General features: G+C 45.8%; 1 protein-coding gene across 2 annotated transcripts in view; it reads right to left on the reverse strand.

Moving 5' to 3' along the window:
- The window catches only part of PRKCQ (protein kinase C theta), a 154,550-nt gene that overhangs the window by 15,771 nt on the left and 119,459 nt on the right, over window positions 1-19,320 (reverse strand). For both annotated transcript variants that reach the window (XM_052650657.1, XM_052650656.1), the window contains exons 13-15: window positions 12,002-12,093; window positions 9,642-9,704; window positions 4,987-5,125 (exon numbers count right to left, since the gene is read on the reverse strand). In XM_052650657.1, the coding sequence (XP_052506617.1) occupies window positions 4,987-5,125; window positions 9,642-9,704; window positions 12,002-12,093 (294 nt within the window). The remainder of the gene's footprint in view (window positions 1-4,986; window positions 5,126-9,641; window positions 9,705-12,001; window positions 12,094-19,320) is intronic.

Genomic DNA, 19,320 nt, shown 5'->3' on the forward strand with positions numbered 1-19,320 from the left:
GACCTCCTGAAGATGCTCAAAGTTGTGGCATGACAGGTGTTCCCACTGGAAAGGAAATCTGGTGATGCAGTGGAGGAGGGGCCCTCGGTTCAAGGCACTCCAGGGGTCACCTAGACGGTGCCACAAGATATAGATGAAGAGACGAGAATCTGCATTTTTGCGAGTTTAAAAAAATTGAGGGACATCTGAGCCCTGGTTTAGAGACCCGAACAAGGACTAGGTTTCCTGAGAGGGGAACAGGAAGCCTCATCTCAGGAGGAGCTGCTGGTGTGTCAGCCAGGGCATCTGTTTCCAGCATGTCGTGAGGTGTGTCTGTTACGACGACTTACTGTCCTAAGGTGTGGATTCACCTGTGTCGTAGGCCTGGTTAAGGGGATGGCTGGGTTCTGTTTGAACTAAGCTCATTTTCACAACATGGCGGGTCCTTAAAAAGTTACCTGCAAAGAGGCTTGGGATGAAGACCACGCTAAATGATGTAAAGCCAAAGAGGGCAGTGCAGGGGCCTTACTCCTCGTTCCAGCTCCTTGTCACTTTATCATCAGGCTGAAAACGATCATCTCATTAGTTATAGTAGGAAGCTGGCTAAATCAGGTGTATCAAAAATGCTGTTGTAAATTCTGGACTTACATCCACTGTTCTTAACCATGAACCCTGCCTTATACCTTGCGGCATCTATCTTACACTGCGTCTTTGTGAGGGCTCTTTTCTAGCTATGAGCCACTAAAACCAGAAACTGAAAGAAACTAACCATCTGAACGCAGAGTTCCTAAGAACAGCAAGGAGAGATAAGAAAGCCTTCCTCAGCAATCAATGCAAAGAAATAGAGGAAAACAATAGAATGGGAAAGACGAGATCTCTTCAAGAAAATTAGAGATACCAAGGGAATATTTCATGCAAAGATGGGCTCGATCAAGGACAGAAATGGTAGGGACCTAACAGAAGCAGAAGACATTAAGAAGACGTGGCAAGAATACACAGAAGAATTGTACAAAAAAGATCTTCATGACCCAGATAACCATGCTGGGCTGATCACTCACCTAGGGCCAGACATCCTGGAATGTGAAGTCAAGTGGGCCTTAGGAACCATCACTATGATCAAAGCTAGTGGAGGTGACGGAATTCCAGTTGAGCTATTTCAAATCCTGAAAGATGATGCTGCACTCAATATGCCAGCAAATTTGGAAAATTCAGCAGTAGCCACAGGACTGAAAAAGGTCAGTTTTCATTCCAATCCCAAAGAAAGGCAGTGCCAAAGACTGTTTAAACTACCGCACAATTGCATTCAGCTCACACACTAGCAAAGTAGCGCTTAAAATTCTCCAAGCCAGGCTTCAACAGCATGTGAACCGAGAACTTCCAGATGTTCAAGCTGGTTTTAAAAAAGGCACAGGAACCAGAGATCAAGTTGCCAACATCCGCTGGATCATCAAAAAGGCAAGAGAGTTCCAGAATAACATCTATTTCTGCTTTACTGGCTATGCCAAAGTCTTTGACTGTGTGGATCACCATAAACTGTGGAAAATTCTTCAAGAGATGGGAATACAAGACCACCTGACCTGCCTCCTGAGAAATCTGTATGCAGGTCAGGAAGCAACAGTTAGAACCAGGCATGGAACAGTGGAACAACATGGTTCCAAATTGGGAAAGGAGTACATCAAGGCTGTATATTGTCACCCTGCTTATTTAATTTACATGCAGAGTACATCATGAGAAATGCCAGACTGGATGAAGCACAAGCTAGAATCAAGATTGTAGGGAGAAATATCAATAACCTCAGATATGGAGATGACACCACCCTTATGGCAGAAAGTGAAGAAGAACTAAAGAGTCTCTTGATGAAAGTGAAAGAGGAGAGTGAAAAAACTGGCTTAAAACTCAACATTCAAAAAACTAAGATCATGGCCTCTGGTCCCATCACTTCATGGCAAATAGATGGGGAACAATGGAAACAGTGTCAGACTTTATTTTCTTGGGCTCCAAAATCACTGCAGGTGGTGCCTTCAGCCATGAAATTAAAAGACGCTTGCTTCTTGGAAGAAAAGCTATGACCAACCTAGACAGCACATTCAAAAGCAGAGACATGACTTTATTGACAAAGGTCCATCTAGTCAAGGCTATGGTTTTCCCAGTGGTCATGTACGGATGTGAGAGTTGGACTGTGAAGAAAGCTGAGCGCCGAAGAACTGATGCTTTTGAACTGTGTTGTTGGAGAAGACTCTTGAGAGTTCCTTGGACTGCAAGGAGATCCAACTAGTCAGTCCTAAACAAGATCAGTCCTGAGCGTTCACTGGAAGGACTGATGCTGAAGCTGAAACTCCAATACTTTGGCCACCTGATACAAAGAACTGACTCATTGGAAAAGACCCTGATGCTGGGAAAGACTGAAGACAGGAGGAGAAGGGGACGACAGGGGATGAGGTGGTTGGATGGCATCACTGACTCTATGAACATGAGTTTGAGCAAGCTCTGGCAGATGGTGATGGACAGGGAAGTCTATTGTGCTGCAGTCCATGGGGTTGCAAAGAGTCGGACATGACTGAGCAACTGAACTGAACCAGTATTTTGAGTGCCTATCACAAAGTACTAAGCCAAGATTTTAAAAATTATCGAGCCTCATGATTTTAGTAGAGCATAAAACGTACTATGAATAGTCATAATTATTTAAGACTATTTCATCTTAAGTTCAGCCAAATCCTTTTCCTGCATGTTTTAGAACTTACGCTGTACTGTTGCTGCTGCTGTTGCTAAGTTGCTTCAGTCATGTCTGACTCTGTGCGACAGACTAGCTGGTGATAATGTATAATAAATACATGTAAGCTGGCGATGCATTTTAAACTGATGAAGGATGATCTAAAAGTGAAAATATGTAATGATGCACTGGCTGTTGGGTGGTCCTGGAGCAGAAAACCAGGTCAAAAGGCATCACTGGGGTCCAACCAGAGGTGCCAAGGTCCTGGACAGGGATTTGCTGCTGAATTTGTTTTGCCCCAAACGGGGAGGGACTGGAGAAGCTCGTATTTGATTCACAAAGGGATTCACTCTGAGCATCAAAAAAGAATCAAGGTGTGTGACGGGGAGGCGGGGATCTTAATTCACAAGACTGGGGAGGGAAGAGAATAGATGTGTGAAGTCCTGAGGTCTGAATTTAGAGGATTTGGATTTGGGAGGGTCAAGAAAGAATAGAGAGAACAGGTTTGGAACCTGCTATGTTTGAATGGCCTGTGCCAGTTAGTTGGAGATCTCAGCAGGAAAACAGACATACGGGTTTGGACAAGACGTCTGGGCGTGGCTGCAGTGATTCGAAATCACAGTCACACATCTGCTGCTCATGAAGAGTGTATGGGAGGAGAAAGGGCCAGGAGTGGAGCTGTGTGAAGACAAGCATGACTGAAGGTGAGAGGATGGGTCTGAAGCTGCAGAGAGAAGCCAGTCTTGGACGCTAAATTCTGGAAGATGACAAAGAAAAGAGATTGAAAAGGAAGGGCTGCCCAAGATAGGGCGGGGCATAAGGCATGTGTAGACAGGGCAGTTAAAGCTACAGTCTGCTCACCAGAGGCCAAGCTCACATTTCAAAAAGGTGCAGTCAAAACTAAATACATACGTGCAGGGCAGAGTCTCCTGTTTCCCAGACTGAAGATGCTGCTGTTACTTTGGCAATGACAGGGATATGTCGCTAAATTTGTTTTGCCCTGGAAATCAGAGGCCCATCACTGTCTATCAAACAACCACTCAGCACTCACACACTTATCAACAATTCTTCATTCACTCTTTGAAAAGGTTTCTATTAGCACCTTAATGTGCCAAGCCTTGTGCTCCATCCTTGGATATAAAAGTAAGAATATATTGATCCATACAAGTGACAAGATGAGAAAACAGAACCGTCTACACCTGTACCAACATCACTGCCCTGGTTTTGCTATTGCACCATAGCTACTGAAGATGGAATTGGTAGGGGAAATGGTGAACAGTAGATATGAGTGATGTTTCTTTACTATTTTTGGAAGCTTCTTGTGAATTTGTAATTATTCCAAAATAAAATGTCTAAAAAGTGAACAAGCAGCAGTCCTGGGACTTCCCTAGTAGTCCAGAGGCTGAGACTCCCCACTCCCAATGCGGGGCACCCAGGTTCAGTCCCTGGTTGGGGAACTAGATCCCATGTGATGCAACTAAAAAAAAAAAAAAAGATCCTGCATGCTTCAACTAAGATGCGGTGCAGCCAAATAAATACTTTTTAAAAAGAAAGAAACGGCCGCTGGCATTAGAGCGATCACCCAATAGTGCAGAGAGATTCAAAGACAGAAAAGCCACAATGACAAATTTATGGTGCGAGAAGAACCACGTGGCAAGGGGGTGTCTTTCTCATCTGCCCAGGTGGGCAGCTGGCATGGAATCCAGAACTGGGGGCGGGGAGGGCAGTGGGCAAAGCAGGATTGAAGGATGCCTTTTGAGCAAACGCTGCTCTTCCAGGGGCTCAGAATACAAGAGCAATGGCTTGTTTCTTTTTTAAATGTTCATAGGCTCTCCCATGTGACGAAATAGCACAAGACAGAAGTATTTTCATTTTACATGAGAACGTGGGGCTCTCCAGGCTCACACGGGACACAGCCTGGAAACCACAACTTGGGCGTTTCTAGTCCCAAACGAAGCCACTGAATGCAGGTGGATGCCCCAAGAGCCTGTTCTGGGTCCACCTGGCTCTTCTCCAGTGGCTGCTTTCGGTTGGTCTGAGCAGGGTGGATATATTTTAAGGCTGGGGTGCGGGGAGCTAGGACAGGATGGACCTGCTGGGTCCTTCACGCTTGGCGAGATGCACGCCAGGAGATACTAGCAACACCTTCGTGTAGCTGCGTTTGTCAAGTATTTGGATTAATAAACACACCTCCGGCACCAAAGCACTTTAAAGTCTTTTGGTTTTTCCAGGGAGGCAGCAGCAGCAGTGCTGGCCTGGGGTGTGCTGAGGTGGGGAGGGGCCGGGGCGCACCCTACCTCTGGCGCGATGTAGTCGGGGGTCCCACAGAAGGTGTTGGTCCTGGCGTCTCCCAGCATGTTCTCCTTGCACATCCCGAAGTCCGCAATTTTGATGTGTCCATCTTTGTCTAAGAGGATGTTATCCAGCTTCAGGTCCCTGAAAAACAAAGCAGGTTCTCACTTTAATAAGGCAGTTTTGGTGACATGGGGTTGCTGTGTAAGACGGGACACGGTGGCCTCAGTGTCCCATCGGGGTTTTCAAATCAAGATGGCAGAGCAGAAGGACATGCGTGCGTCTTCTCCCAGCACAGCTGGAAAGGCCACCCGTGGGTGCTTCGCTGGCCTCCTCTCTCATTTCAACCCTTCATCCACGGCATGGCTCAGGGGCTCACAGCCTCTCCTCCACGGTGTTTCCTCCGTGACCAGCGTCTCTGCCCAGGGCTCGATCTATTATAGCCCCACGCAGGCAGGTAAGCTATTTCTGGGCCCAGCTCTGACAGGCTTCCCTGGTGGCTCAGACGGTAAAGCGTCTGCCTGCAATGCGGGAGACCTGGATTCAATCCCTGGGTCGGGAAGATCCCCTGGAGAAGGAAATGGCAACCCACGCCAGTATTCTTGCCTGGAAAATCCCATGGACGGAGGAGCCTGGTAGGTTACAGTCCATGTGGTCGCAGAGTCGGACACGACTGAGCGACTTCCCTTTCCTTCACTCTGACAGTCTTGTACCTTCTACGCCCGGTGCAGTGCCTGGCCCATCTCAAGAGCTCCATCTGTATTTCTTGTATGAATGGCTGAGCAGGTGCCGAGATGGGGATGCTTAAAGGTCATGTGCCATCTCTGCAAAGCAGCACCCCTCAATATTAAGAGGGGCCTTCCAGAAATGAAGCCTGGTGTGTCTGGGGTCGGGTGGTATTTAGTATTACACAACACGTACATGCGTTCACTTCTATGCAGATAGGGGTGCAGATAAACCCGACTCATCAAGGAAAAGGCTGGCTGCTACCCATTTCCCTTTCTCACTTATTAAGGAGTAGTTGTTACTTGGTTGCTCAGTTGTGTGTGACTCGTTGCAACTCCATGGACCGTATAGCCCGCCAGGCTCCTCTGTCCATGGGATTCTCCAGGCAAGAATACTGGAGTGGGTTGCCATTTCCTTCTCCAGGGGATCTCCCCAACCCAGGGATCAAACCCACGTCTCCTGCATTGGCAGGAGGATTCTTTACCACTGAGCCACCTGGGAAGCCCATTCATTCAGTGAGGCCTAGCTTCTGCTTAAGCAAGAGTTTGAGGTTTTACATTGCTTGTAATCAGTATCCACATTCTAAAGTTGCCATCGCCATTTCTCTCTCTTGTTAAACTCTAAGCTTCAAGAGGGTGGAAATGCGTACTGTTACTCACTGTACAGCAATGCTCTGACAAGAGTGTGGCGTGTGGCGATCGTTCCATAAATATTTGTTGAATGAATTACTCACGAGCCGGTGACTACCTCACCACTTCATTGCCTGCTGCAATTAAGTCCTGAGTAACGGTTCCCTTTCAGTGCTTTCTCACCTTGTGTGAGCGGATCAGCCGGGGACAGAGAGCAGGGGATACAGTCCTGTTCTGGTGGGCGGATGCTGCTAGCAGCTGCCCCAGAACTGACGTCTTCCATCTGGACCAGCGTGCTAACCTCCGGCACCAACGCCTCATGGGCAGTCTGTCTGAGCAGAGGCGTGGATGCTCCCACAGTACAGGAATGTGTATCTCACATTCATAGCAGTATCGGTTCTGTTTCTCCCATCCTAAACTCAAATGCCATCACGCTCTCATTAATGAGGACTACACACTTCCGATACGTCTGTCTTCTCCTTAGGCAGGCCCTCGGCTTTGTTCCTTCATTGTAATTAAACCCACTTTCATTGTGATGTGTTGCCTGTATTTAGACTTGAGGGAAATGTCAAGTTAGAGTCTAGTGAAAAAGAAAACTTTTTTCTCCCACCCATGATCACAGACCTCTCACATTCTGCCTTGGACCCTAGGCTGAGCATGTCTGTCTGAGAGTCTCCCTCGGGCACTCTTCATTAGCATCTTATTCCCTTGCTGTTCGTGTCTTTTCGTGTACTTATATTTCACCTTCAGAAAAAACCCAGAACCCCAAACAAAGTACAAACCCAGAAAGTGACTTCCTCAGGTATCCAGAGGCTGGACTTCTATAGCTTCAGTACCCACCATGATGCTTAACAGAGGCTGTGTGTTCAGCGGGTGCTCCATCCAAGTTACCGGTTGTAGTGGGTTTAAGGTACCCCCTCCCCAGCAACGATGTTTCTATCCTAACCCCCAGGACCTTATGAATGAGATCTTATTTGGAAAGAGCGTATTTGCAGATGTAACCAAGTGAAGGATCTTGAAATGACGTCATCTTCGATTATCTGTTGTCTGACTCTTTGTGATCCCATGAACTGTAGCCCACTGGGCTCCTCTGTCCGTGGGATTTTCCATGCAAGAATACTAGAGTGGGTAGAATACTAGAAGGGTAGATCCCCTTCTCCAGGGAATCTTCCTGACCCAGGGATAGAACCCATGTCTCCGCACTGGCAGGAGGCCAGTGATCCACCAAGAAAGCCCTGGTTTATCTGAGTGGTCCCTAAATCCAATGTCACGTGTCCATGTGAAAGGCATACAGGGAAGAGACACAGGCAGAGGCGAAGGCTGAGGGACGATGGGAGGGACACCCCAAGCCTGGGAACGCCTGGGGCCACCAGAAGCTGGGAAGGGCCAGAAGGACCCTCCCCAAGAGCTCGCAGAGGAAGTGTGGCCCCGTGGACACCTTGATTCTGGACCTTGGGACTCCAGAGCTGGGAGGGGATAAACTCTGTTGGCTGAAGTCATCAAATTTGTGCTAAATCTTCTGGCAACCCTTTGAAACTAATCATCAGTGGACAGAAAAGGGAAACTAATAGAATCTCCTTGTTAATTCGGGAGCCCAGTGAGTGTCAGTGAGTAAGTTTACAAGGTACCTTGTAGGCTGAAAATTTTCTGAAGGCCCATCTCAGTGTCCATGTACCTGCTAGGTGACGTCCCTCAGTTCCAATTATTCAGTGAATTCCCAGGATCTCCTACAGTCCTGTGAGTACACTGCTAAATAAATGTAGTGTTCTTTCTTAGAGGTGCATAAGGCACTTCAGAAAACATGATTTCCCAAACAATTTATGATATTAAAGACACTCATGGACCCTCACTGTCTTTTTGTCCTGTGTCAGTAATTTACAAGAGATGAAGAGATAGAATGTGGAGAAGCAGCCTGCACTGGGGCATGTGGGGTTTGGTGGCATGAGGTCCCTTTCAGCTCTAAGATCTCTCTTCTCTTTGGTCTTCCTAGTTTTTCCTCCCTCTTTTCCTATCCGTCCATCCCACACAATCTAGAGGGCCTCAGTATAGGTATACTTTGGGGATATTGCAGGCATTTCATATAGAAGGAGAAAAACAAACCATGGAATCTGATCAGGGTTTTCACCATCCTGCTGATCAGATCTCAATTTCCTGAAGGTTAAAGAATCATGTCAGATTTTTAACCTATCGTTTTGTAGACAGACCCCCACCCAATACAAAAGTATATCCAAAGGGTGTCAGAGAGACTGCTTAAGAAAAATGAGTGCTTAAATCTCCCCTGAGTCATCTGGTTTGGCAGGTCTAAACAGGGTGCCCACACTTGGCTGCACCCCCTGGAAGTAGAGAGGTTTCCCCAGGCGGAGCTTCAGTCTACTCTGTAGGCACTGGTACGGACCATCCTGAATGGAGAGCTTCTGGACCACATTATTATACAGTTTTCTGTCTTCAGCAATTTGTGCAGAGCATCACTTAGCCTTTCCTAATGAGTCGGGGTCTTTCCCAAGCACTGGTCACAGGAAAGCAGGTGATCCCATCCTCCTGGGCTGTGAGCTTGTCCTGCTTCCCCCCTTTATGTCAGGTCCTCAGCTGTCTCTTCTCACCGTGGTCACTGTGCAGGCCTCCGGCTGCTCAGCCAGCATCCTGTCTAGCTCCTTTTTTTATAAACAAATTATCTCCCTCTCTAATCTGCAGTGAGTTGGAAACTAGATAACTAAGCCTTTGAAGATTTGTATGTTAAATGAGTTCAAGTGTGCCTTGAGAAATGGACACTGAAGTACATTAGCTTTTATCCAAGAAGGTTGTGAGATGATGGTGTACAGTAAGTTCTGGATGGATATCCGCTCAAGAAAGAGGGGACACGTGGTGTCCTGGGTACGGTGACTAGGTGTAGGCATGTAGGTTTTCACAGGCGTGTTTGAGTGTTCAAGGAAGGACTTCCCTCCGCCCTCACCCAGGAGGACACTCAATAGGCAGATACAGGCAAGAACGAAAAGGAGACAGAGAGAAAGCAACCGTGAGATGCCAGAGAGAAAGTAACAGGAGGAAACGAGACAAAGGGAGGCGAGAGGGCGAAGAAAAGGAAAGAAAGAACAGAATGAGGTTGCAGCCCCTCGGCTTTGAGATGGGAAATTTCCTCCTTGGTTGGTAAATCAGTGTCCGCGATCGCTCTGGGTGGGAAGCCTGGGTGTGGAACTTTGCACCACAAAAGCACACTGACCACTTCCCGTCACCTGAGCAGGATGAGTAAACCACCCAGAGCAGGGAATCCCGATATCCCAGGGCTTGTTCCCAAAGAGCCAGCCTACCTGTAGACAATTCCTTTGGAATGAAGGAACTGCAGACCGAGGATGATTTCGGCAGCGTAGAACCTGAGCGAAGGAAAAATCGAGGTTCCACGTGAAATGTTTAGTGGGAAAAAGGTTCCCCTTTAGACAGAGTAAGCGTGTGGCGTTCTGCTAAATGTACATGCGGAATTTTGTTTAATCCTAACAAAAGGAAGACCACATCCATTCTACACGCCCAGCTTCTGCCCTGAGAGAATGAACAGAGCTGATATCTAGTGCTCCTGCTTATACTGTGAATTAGAATACCCACTCCAGTCCTCTTGCCTGGAGAATCCCAGGGACAGGAGAGCCTGGTGGGCTGCAGTCCATGGGGTCACTGAGGGTCGGACATGACTGAGCGACTTCACTTTCACTTTTCACTTTCATGCACTGGAGAAGGAAATGGCAACCCACTCCAGTGTTCTTGCCTGGAGGATCCCAGGGACGGGGGAGCCTGGTGGGCTGCCATCTACGGGGTCACACAGAGTCAGACACAACTGAAGTGACTTAGCAGCAGCAGCAGAATGCTTGAATTATCATTTTGGAGGATTATGAGAATATTCAAAGACACTAAATGTAATAATAATGTAATAAATTTCCCTTTTATTTTTAAATCTACCTGGACCCCAGATTCCACATGGACCTGACTTGCTCACACGTGAAAGATGCAGTTTGAGAGGAGGAATGCATAGTGATAGAGCTCAGTGATCTCGCAGGTTCAGCTCTAGAACACTGCAGTAAAGCAGATCTTTTTTTTTTTTGGGGGGGGGTTGGTTTTCCTGTGCATACAAAAGTTACACTGACACTATACTAGTTATGAGGTATGCAATAGTCTAAAAAATGCGCATGCCTTAATTAAAAATACTTGCTGTGAAGTATACTTCAATAAAAATAAATGAAAAATACAGCTGAAAGATGCGAACCATCATCTGACAATGTAGAGTTGCCACAAACCTGCATTTATTGAAAAAAAAAAAAAAAGAGTATCTCAAAGCATGATAAAATGAAGTGCAATAAAAGGAGATATGCCTGTGTTAGGGGGTGATCCTGTGCTCTCCACCTTCACAGATGAGTGACTCAAAGGAGGTGAGTTTAACAAACATCACTAGTTGGATTAGCTATAAGGGAGAACTTCCTGCAAGTGTGATCTGCTGGATCTTGGAGAGGAATGCAGGAATCCCTTCCCGGGAGGCAGTGAGGAAAGATAGACCCCGTGTGTCTGTGATGCCTCCTACACTTAACAGACCTGGAGGGGACTGGGAGAACCCTTAATAGCAGGAAAATGCCCGAAGATTTCTGTGCTGCAGAAATCCCATAAAATTATCCCCTGACACTTGGCTGACGGGTCCTGGAGACAATAAGATCAGCAGTGAGCTAACCACTGGATGTGACAAGATGGACGTCTCAGACCGGATTTCTGCAGAAGCTGCTGGGAAAGTCTGTCAATGCAGCTTGACATGAACCACTCTTGAGTGTTTGTTAGGGGTGAGTGAGAGACTGTTGAGCATTCAGCGAAGGCTAGTGTGTACCCACAGTTTTAGGTGGGCCTAGGGGCACAGTTTTTGAACGTCTCAGGGGTTTGATTACTCAGGAGAGAGGGCCCGAGCGAGGCAGGATGCAGAGGGCTCTGTGAGCTCTGCTACAGTCCACCTAGTAAACCCACCTTGCTTGATTTGCCTGCATCCAGGGTGTGTGTGCGTTCAGTTGCTCAGTGGTGTCTGACTCTGCGACCTCGTGGACGGCAGCCCACCAGGCTCCCCTGTCCTGGTATTTTCCGGGCAAGAAAACTGGAGTGGGTTGCTGTTTCCTACACCAGGGGATCTTCCTGACCCAGGGATCAAACCTGAGTCTCCTGCATCTCCTGCATTGGCAGGTGGATTCTTCCCTACTAGAGCCACCTGGGAAGCCAGCATCTAGGGTGGCTTGACGCCAAAGAAGGTGGAGATTTATTCTTGAGAGAAAGCAAATGTCTCTTCCGGTTCTCCAGTTCTCCTGCCCCCAGAGCTGAATGCTTGATGCTTTACTCTGAGCTTCCCTTGAAAGGCCCCTGTGGACATCCCACCCGTGACCCCTCTTCCATCTGACTTCCATTCAAGGGGCAAATCTTGCTTCTAGGTTCAGGTGACTTAGAAGGCTGATGAATTGGGGTGGTTCCTTCTAACTGAATGGAAGCTTTAGGAGCCGGGGAAACAGGCACCTCAATTGGATGTGTCTCTGGGGTCGCCTTGCCCTGGAGTTTAGGTCCTCTGAGTAAAGCATGTGGGAAAAAGCAAGGTGTGGGCACAGTGGACCCCAGTCCCCGACCATACAAGGGAGACCCCAACCCTACGAAGGGCTCTTACGTGGCTCTGCAGAGGTCGAACTTGTGGCAGCTCTGGATGTGGTACATTAAGTCTCCTCCGTTGAGATACTCCATCACAAAAAAGAGGTTCTCCTGCAGAAAGACACGACAGTCCCACTGTGAGCTTCTTTTTTTTATTGGGGTATAGCTGCTTCACAACAATGTGTTTCACATGGTTTCTGCTGTACAACGTGGATCAGCTGTCTGTATACCTATATCCCGTCCCCCTTGGACCTACCCACATCCCATCCCTCTAGGTCATCACCGAGCACCAAGCTGAGCTCCCTGTGCCATGCAGCAGCTTCCCACTAGCTATCTATTCTATGCATCGTAGTGTATATATATCAGACCCGATCTCCCAGTTCATCCCACCCTCTTCTTCCTCGCTTGTGTCTGTATGTCCATTCCCTACATCTGTGTCTCTGCTCCTGCCTTGCAAAGAAGCTCATCAGTACTATTTTTCTAGATTCCACATATAAGCATCCATATACGATACTTGTTTTTCTCTTTCGGGCTTACTTTTCAAAGGAATGAGTTTCATTATTTCAGAGGAACTGATTCTGTCTTGAAATCCCTTTCAAAAAGGCTGGCAACATAACTTAGTTGATCTGCAGCATTTCTGAAACCCAAGAAGTCTGGGAAGTTGAGGGGGGTGGTGAGTGTGATGCTGGATGCCTGAATGCGCTGATGCAGCGGAGCAGATGGGGGCGCATGAGGGAGGGGCCGCCTGGACTTGCTCACTTGACCGTGGGATGGTCTCGGGCTCTTCAATATGTGCTGACTGTCTACCTACTCAAGCTGACAAGGGTGGTAAAAGGGGGGCTTCCCTGGTGGCTCAGACGGTAAAGAATCTGCCTGCCAATGCATGAGACATGGGCTGCGTCCCTGACTCGGGAAGCTCCCCTAGAGGAGGAAACGCAACCCGCTCCAGTACTCTTGTCTGGGAAATCCCATGGACGGAGGAGCCTTCTGGGCTATAGTCCACGGGGTCGCAAAGGACAGGACTTAGCAAATGAGCGTGCACACACGAGCACTGTGATTTTGAAAGTCCTCATGAGCCACAGAATGAGTGATCTATTCAGTGTGGGGATGGCTGGATGTCTGCACATAAATCTCCATCTGTGAACCTGACCCGGGCGATGTTTTTATTTTTTAAAGAGAATTAATTACCATGACGCCCGCAAGAAGATCATGAAATAGAGGTGAGAGGGCTTCCTCCTGTTAAGTCATCTACTGTTCATGCCAATGGAGCTTGGCCTGGGGGCAAATACCTCTGTGCACCATGTCCTGACTGCATTAACATCTAAGTCAATGCCGCCATGACCAAGGGCTGAGAAGCAGAATGGGTTAGGACGGAGTGGGCGGCACGATTCTGAGCTTGACAAGAGTGAATCACTTTTCGATCAGCCTTTGTCTTCTGTGTCTGAGTCGTGTGTTTTGTTCTCTTATAAAGAACTCAAGCAGGCCTGCTCAGAGTGTATTATTTCTGATTTCAGAAAGAGTCCAAACAAAGAATTAGAAGTCAATAACCTCTAGGATTTGCCCCCGAGTCCGAGCATTCGGCAAGTCTTTCATTTTGCCTACTTAGCTGGCCAAACCATACCGTTTGTCAAGTAGCTCCATGAAGAAGCGAATTTTACGAGAGGAAGGTTGCCTTACTTAGGATGCTCCCTCCAGCAGGGGTGTGGCTGAGGTTCTTGTTCATGACACAAGAAAACATTGAGCATCTTTCCATCCGATCAGTGAAGTCAGTTTTATCTTTTATTTAAAATCTTTTTTTGGCTGTGATGCACAGCTTGTGGGATTTCAGTTCCCTGACCAGGAACTGAATCTGGGCCGTCAGCAGAGAGAATGCAAAGTCCTAACCACTGGACTGTCAGGAAGTCCCTGAAGTCAGTTTTCACTGGGCTTTGCCAGTGCCCTGAATATGGACTCTAAAAGAAGTGATACAGTGAAGAACCTCTGGCTAACAAGAAAGCATTTGGTACATCATTCAGTGTTTATCTCTCAGCTCCCCAGTTTGCAAATATATCTATGGAATACAAGCTGTTCTGTGCCTGGCCCACAAAAGCAAGAGAGTCAGAGTTAGTTTCTGCTTTGCTGTGGTTCTCTGACAATTGACGGCAATAATTAATGCTGATATGCTGGAAAAGACTGAAGGCAGGAGGAGAAGGGGACAACGGAGGATGAGATGGTTGGATGGCATCACTGACTCAATGGACAATGAGACTGAGCAAGCTCCGGGAGATGGTGAAGGACAGGGAAGCCTGGCGCGCTGCAGTCCATGGGGTCACAGAGAGTGGGACATGACTGAGCAACTGAGCAACAACAACATGCTGTGAACAGGCTCAGGGGTAAAGAACCCTCCTGCAGTGCATTTCTGGTAGAGTGCATATTCCTGTAGAGTCATTTATTTTTTAAACGTTTTATTGGAGTATAGTTGATTTACCATGTTGTAAAGCAACCATGTTAGTTTCTGCTGCTGCTGCTAAGTCACTTCAGTCGTGTCCGACTCTGTGTGACCCCATAGATGGCAGCCCACCAGGCTCCCCCATCCCAGGGATTTTCCAGGCAAGAGCACTGGAGTGGGTTGCCATTTCCTTCTCCAATGCATAAAAGTGAAAAGTGAAAGTAAAGTTGCTCAGTTGTGTCCGACTCTTTGTGACCCCATGGACCGCAGCCTACCAAGGCTCCTCTGTCCATGGGATTTTCCAGGCAAGAGTACTGCAGTGGGGTGCCATCGCCTTCTCCGATGTTAGTTTCTACTGTATAGCAAAATGTAAAGTCAGTTAAATACTGAGTACATTCAAAACTTCAGAACAATAAAGGACTCTGTGTGTCTGTATGCAAAGTACTGTATTTTCCAGAGCGTCTACAAATATCTTTCATCACTTGGCTGACAGGATGTATTTTGTTCTCCTGCGTTTTGGGTTGACTAAAAAAGTTCATTCACGTTGACCCGTAAGATGTTATGGAAAAACCCAAATGAATTTTTTGCCCAACACAATACTCGTAAAAATATAAGAGACCAATTTAGGGGGCCTCTAACATCTAAATTCCTTTGTATTCATCTTCTTTGTGAAATATTTATATAAAATTTAGCTGTAAAAGTACTTTATACTAATAGAAAGGAGGAAGGCCGGTCACAGCTATATACAGGAACAGAAGTACTTAGACACTTCACTAATCTAAGAATTGGGAAAAAAAATTATTTTTCACGTGAGAGATATGCATTCATCTCAGTGGTTTTCAAAGCCAAATCCTTGAAATCATTAAGGTCTAAATTTAACCTAGATATTGCGCTTGGATCTCTACCTTGGTGGATCCCACCCTTGTTACTTACTCTGCCGATGCCCTGAGTGTGGACGAGAGTCAGAGTGGAGGCAAGTCCCCTTCAGAGGGCTGACTACCTCTGCAGAGATTTACATCTTTACTTCTCCTTAATGCCCCCCCAAAATCAAGGCTTCGGTTTGAAATTAGAGACTGAACAAGTTACTTCCTGGACATCCGCATCTCTGGGGTGGGGAGGAAGAGCATGGAGCCGGGGTCAGGGCTGCCCACGCCAGGAGCTCACAGAACCAGTGAGTGGCCCAGCCTAGGGCGGAGCTTGCATCGCTGAGGCACACCTGCTCAGCACCTGGGCAGGGCGCACCCAGATCCCCTGTTGCTCCAGGCGCACGCCCACATCAGGGTGGTCAGGAGAACACTCACTGTCTTAGGTATGCTTGTAATTTAGAAGACTGGAGTCACTCTGAATCTGGAGAACTTAATTTATTCCTTAGTTGTTTACCGAGCCATAAGCTAACACATCCTAGGAAACAGGTTTATTTGCTTTTTTCTAAAAGAATAAGCCGTCAAAGAAAGCCAAAGATAATCACGTGTACTTCTGCTATCTGAATGTTGGGTGGGTATGCGTGTGAGGGAGGCAGGGCTCCCTTGCAGGCTGGCAGACTCGTTCATTACGTACGGCCTATTTATATTCCTACTGTAAGTTCTAATTAGTAAAGTTCACTGCCTTCCATAGATTCGTTAAAACGTGTCAGAAATAAAGTGCCCAAGTTTCTAATGCTTGTTCCTGCACCAGAACTTGGGGCTCAGTTGGTATTTGCTGGCTTAATTGTCCCACAGGGTCATCTTGTAGTAACTAACAAGTTCTCTCCTTCTGTAACATGTGCTAGCAGGGATTCAGTCCATGAATTTTAAAATTGTTTTCCGTGATACAGCTGGGTCTCTACTAAGAGGAAATAGTGTAGTTAGGCTGATGGACTTTGCTCCCAAACTGCTGCCCTGCTTGACAGTTGTGTGACCTCTGGTGTCTTTGTGACCCCTGCAGGGGTGACCTCAATTTCCTTGTTTGTAAAATGGGGATAATAGTGTCTACTTTGGAAGGCTGCCCTGAAGAATAAATGATCTAAAATACATAGCATGCCTAGAAATGATTTAAAATATCTAACATGCCTAGAACATGGACTCGCACACAGTAAATGCTTTATAAACACCAGCTGTTATTTATGACTATAATTACTATACATAATATACACGCATGTTGAGAAATATACATTCACAAGCACAGAAGGATTCCTGGAACTGACTGAATTTTAACATAAAAGACAAGTTTTAAGGAATACGGTTTTGATGTGAAAATGATCTACTCTGCTGAAGATTTTAAAGTTATCTTTCCCCCCGTCACTGGCAATGAGAAACGAATACTGAAAAAAGATGAAATACTCAAAAATCCTACCGCTGGGTACCTTTGAATGATATAGCTAGAAATGACTCTCTTCTTTAATGCTTTTGTGTATTCTCCACTTTTTAAAGTATATTTTGGTGTAATTACTTTTATAACTAGGGAAAATACTAATGAAATTTCCTTAAGAATGTATAGGTGAGTGAGTTTTCCATCACCTAATGTTTCCATAGTGTAGATTCTCTGTATTTACCAAGGGGGTTTGCTATTTGATATGGACATCTCGATTCAGTGTTTGATGTAAAGTAAGATGCTATCTTTTTTAGCTCAACTAAATTGGAACTGGCAGGCTTAGCATTATGAAGACAGCATGACCAGGTAGCACCCGATACTCCCTGATAAAATCGGAGTCATCTGATAAAAGACTTCTTACATCATTTTAATCAAAATAATACACATTTAAAAAAAGATTTTAAAAAACAATTGATAACAAAAAGATCTAAAAGGGAAAGCCTCATTAAAGGGAAAGTGTACACTGACAATGTGAAAGAGGATTAACTGTAAGGTTAAAGTGACAGATTTAACAAAATCAGTGATGTAATTCCCACAGGACTGTTTGCATGTCAGTGTCCTTTGGAGGAATTACAAGACCCAGGGCTGTCAAAATACCAGGGCTTACAACATGAGCTTATTCTTTAAAAGACATTTTGTGAATGAACACTCTAGAATTGGTAAAGGGGAAGTGTAAACTTACCCTAATATGATCTGGCTTCTACCTGACTTCTCCTTCGAAGGATCACATTTGTTTTGCACAGGACAATGAAAATAAAGAACTTGGGAAATTATTCAGTCATGATGACTAGCGAGTCAAGTACTGAACCAATAGGGAACAGTTGCCAAGTGAGCATAATTATCAGCAAAGTGAGAACTTTTTAGCATTAGAGACTTTATGATCTTATCAAACTTGTAATAATTTTGAGATTACACAGAAGACGTGGCAAATACCATGCAAATAAGGTCAGGAATATAGATTCCCTTTCCAGAAAAAATAAAAGGAGGAAAAGAATAATGAGTCATTTTTTCAGGTTTTTTTCCTTCTCCCAAGGGCTAGTGAGTTAATATAGTAAACTTTATATGAGAGAAGATTTGCATGTTTGAAACAATAAGATTAGAATTCAAATATTTAATGTCCAAGTATAAGGACTTTTTTGGCAGTCCAGTGTGCTTGTAATGCAAGGGGCACAGGTTCAATCCCTGGTCAGGGAACTAAGATTCTGCATGCCCCACAGGGTGGCCAAAAAGAGAAAATCCAAGTATACCAGTATGCTTTTTGGAGAATCATATGTTTTGAAGCATATGTAATAAGTGCTGTAACATCCAAGATGATAGTATAACAACATGGAAACTGGAGAACAGACATCAGCTCAACCTTGGGGTATGTCCTATTACAGCCAGTGGCAAGTGTGGGATGGTGCACCCTGAAGAATGAAGGGCAGTTGGTCCGTATCTAAAAGGAAATTCTCTAGATCAATATTTAGCCCTGTGCCACAGAGTAAGAACTCCATACATAGTTACCTTTATTATGTGTATTGTTATTATTTTGTTAGAACAAATGAAACATGTTCTATATTCCTATGTGTTCTCTCTCTCTCTATATATAGAGAAATATATATATAGAAATATACCTTCCTAACGACCAAGAAGGTACGTGATGACTTTAGAATTCTTCCAAATCTCGCGCCAGTTAAGTGGCCACATGCAGAAAGCATGCTACCCACTCCAACCCCTAGCCTCAACAACAGGGAGTTGCACACGTTTCCAGCTAAAAAAAGAAAACATGCTTCTTGATATCAAGGGAAAGTACTATTTACTTGGAGAAATGGTAAGATGCATATGAACGCAGTTACAGAAAGGCAAACCACAGGAACAAAACCACCTTTCCGGGTTTTATCATCTGAGAAGCCTGAGGAGGTGAAAGATAATGGCAATTAAGTAGGATTTGGTGAATCTGAAAGATATTTATGGGGGAGATTCTCTTTAAGCCTTCAAAGAGGGCAGAGTGGATTTGCAGACAAGGGGTTCTTTCCAGATGTGCTGGAAGGAGTTGCAAAAGCCTGGTGTTTTGTGGGAAGCTGGTGTCTGGGGCTTTGGGAGAATAGCTGATGCAGCAACCAACCGACAATGAGGGCATGTGAGCCTTGAGGAAACGTTACACAAATCACATCAAGGTGAGAAAACACCCGTGAGCTTAAGAGCAGGTGTGTGGAAAGGGCATGGCATTTCCGACTTAGCAGGCAACACACGCAGGCAGAGTTCCTGAATATTTGTGCGTTAACTGCCTTTTACCATTAGTGTCTTGGGAGAGGGCGGGACCTGAGGCTAGAGTTTCGAATACAATAGGAATCTACTATACACCCACTAAACTATTCTTTTTTTTTTTTTTGTAAATTGTGAATCGAACATCTGCTGAATCAGTTTAGTTGCATAGAAAGGGCATCCGAAACACATCAGAGTGAAGGGCAATTTCTGAAATAACAGTTTTCAAGCATTCATAGTATCAAAAACTGGCAGAGTCCTGTAAAGAAAAGAGACATATGCTATATAACACAGGAGTCCAGCCTGGTGTTCTGTGA

The sequence above is a fragment of the Budorcas taxicolor genome, chromosome 13 (assembly GCF_023091745.1).
Source record: "Budorcas taxicolor isolate Tak-1 chromosome 13, Takin1.1, whole genome shotgun sequence".
In the NCBI taxonomy this organism is placed as follows: Eukaryota; Metazoa; Chordata; class Mammalia; order Artiodactyla; family Bovidae; genus Budorcas; species Budorcas taxicolor.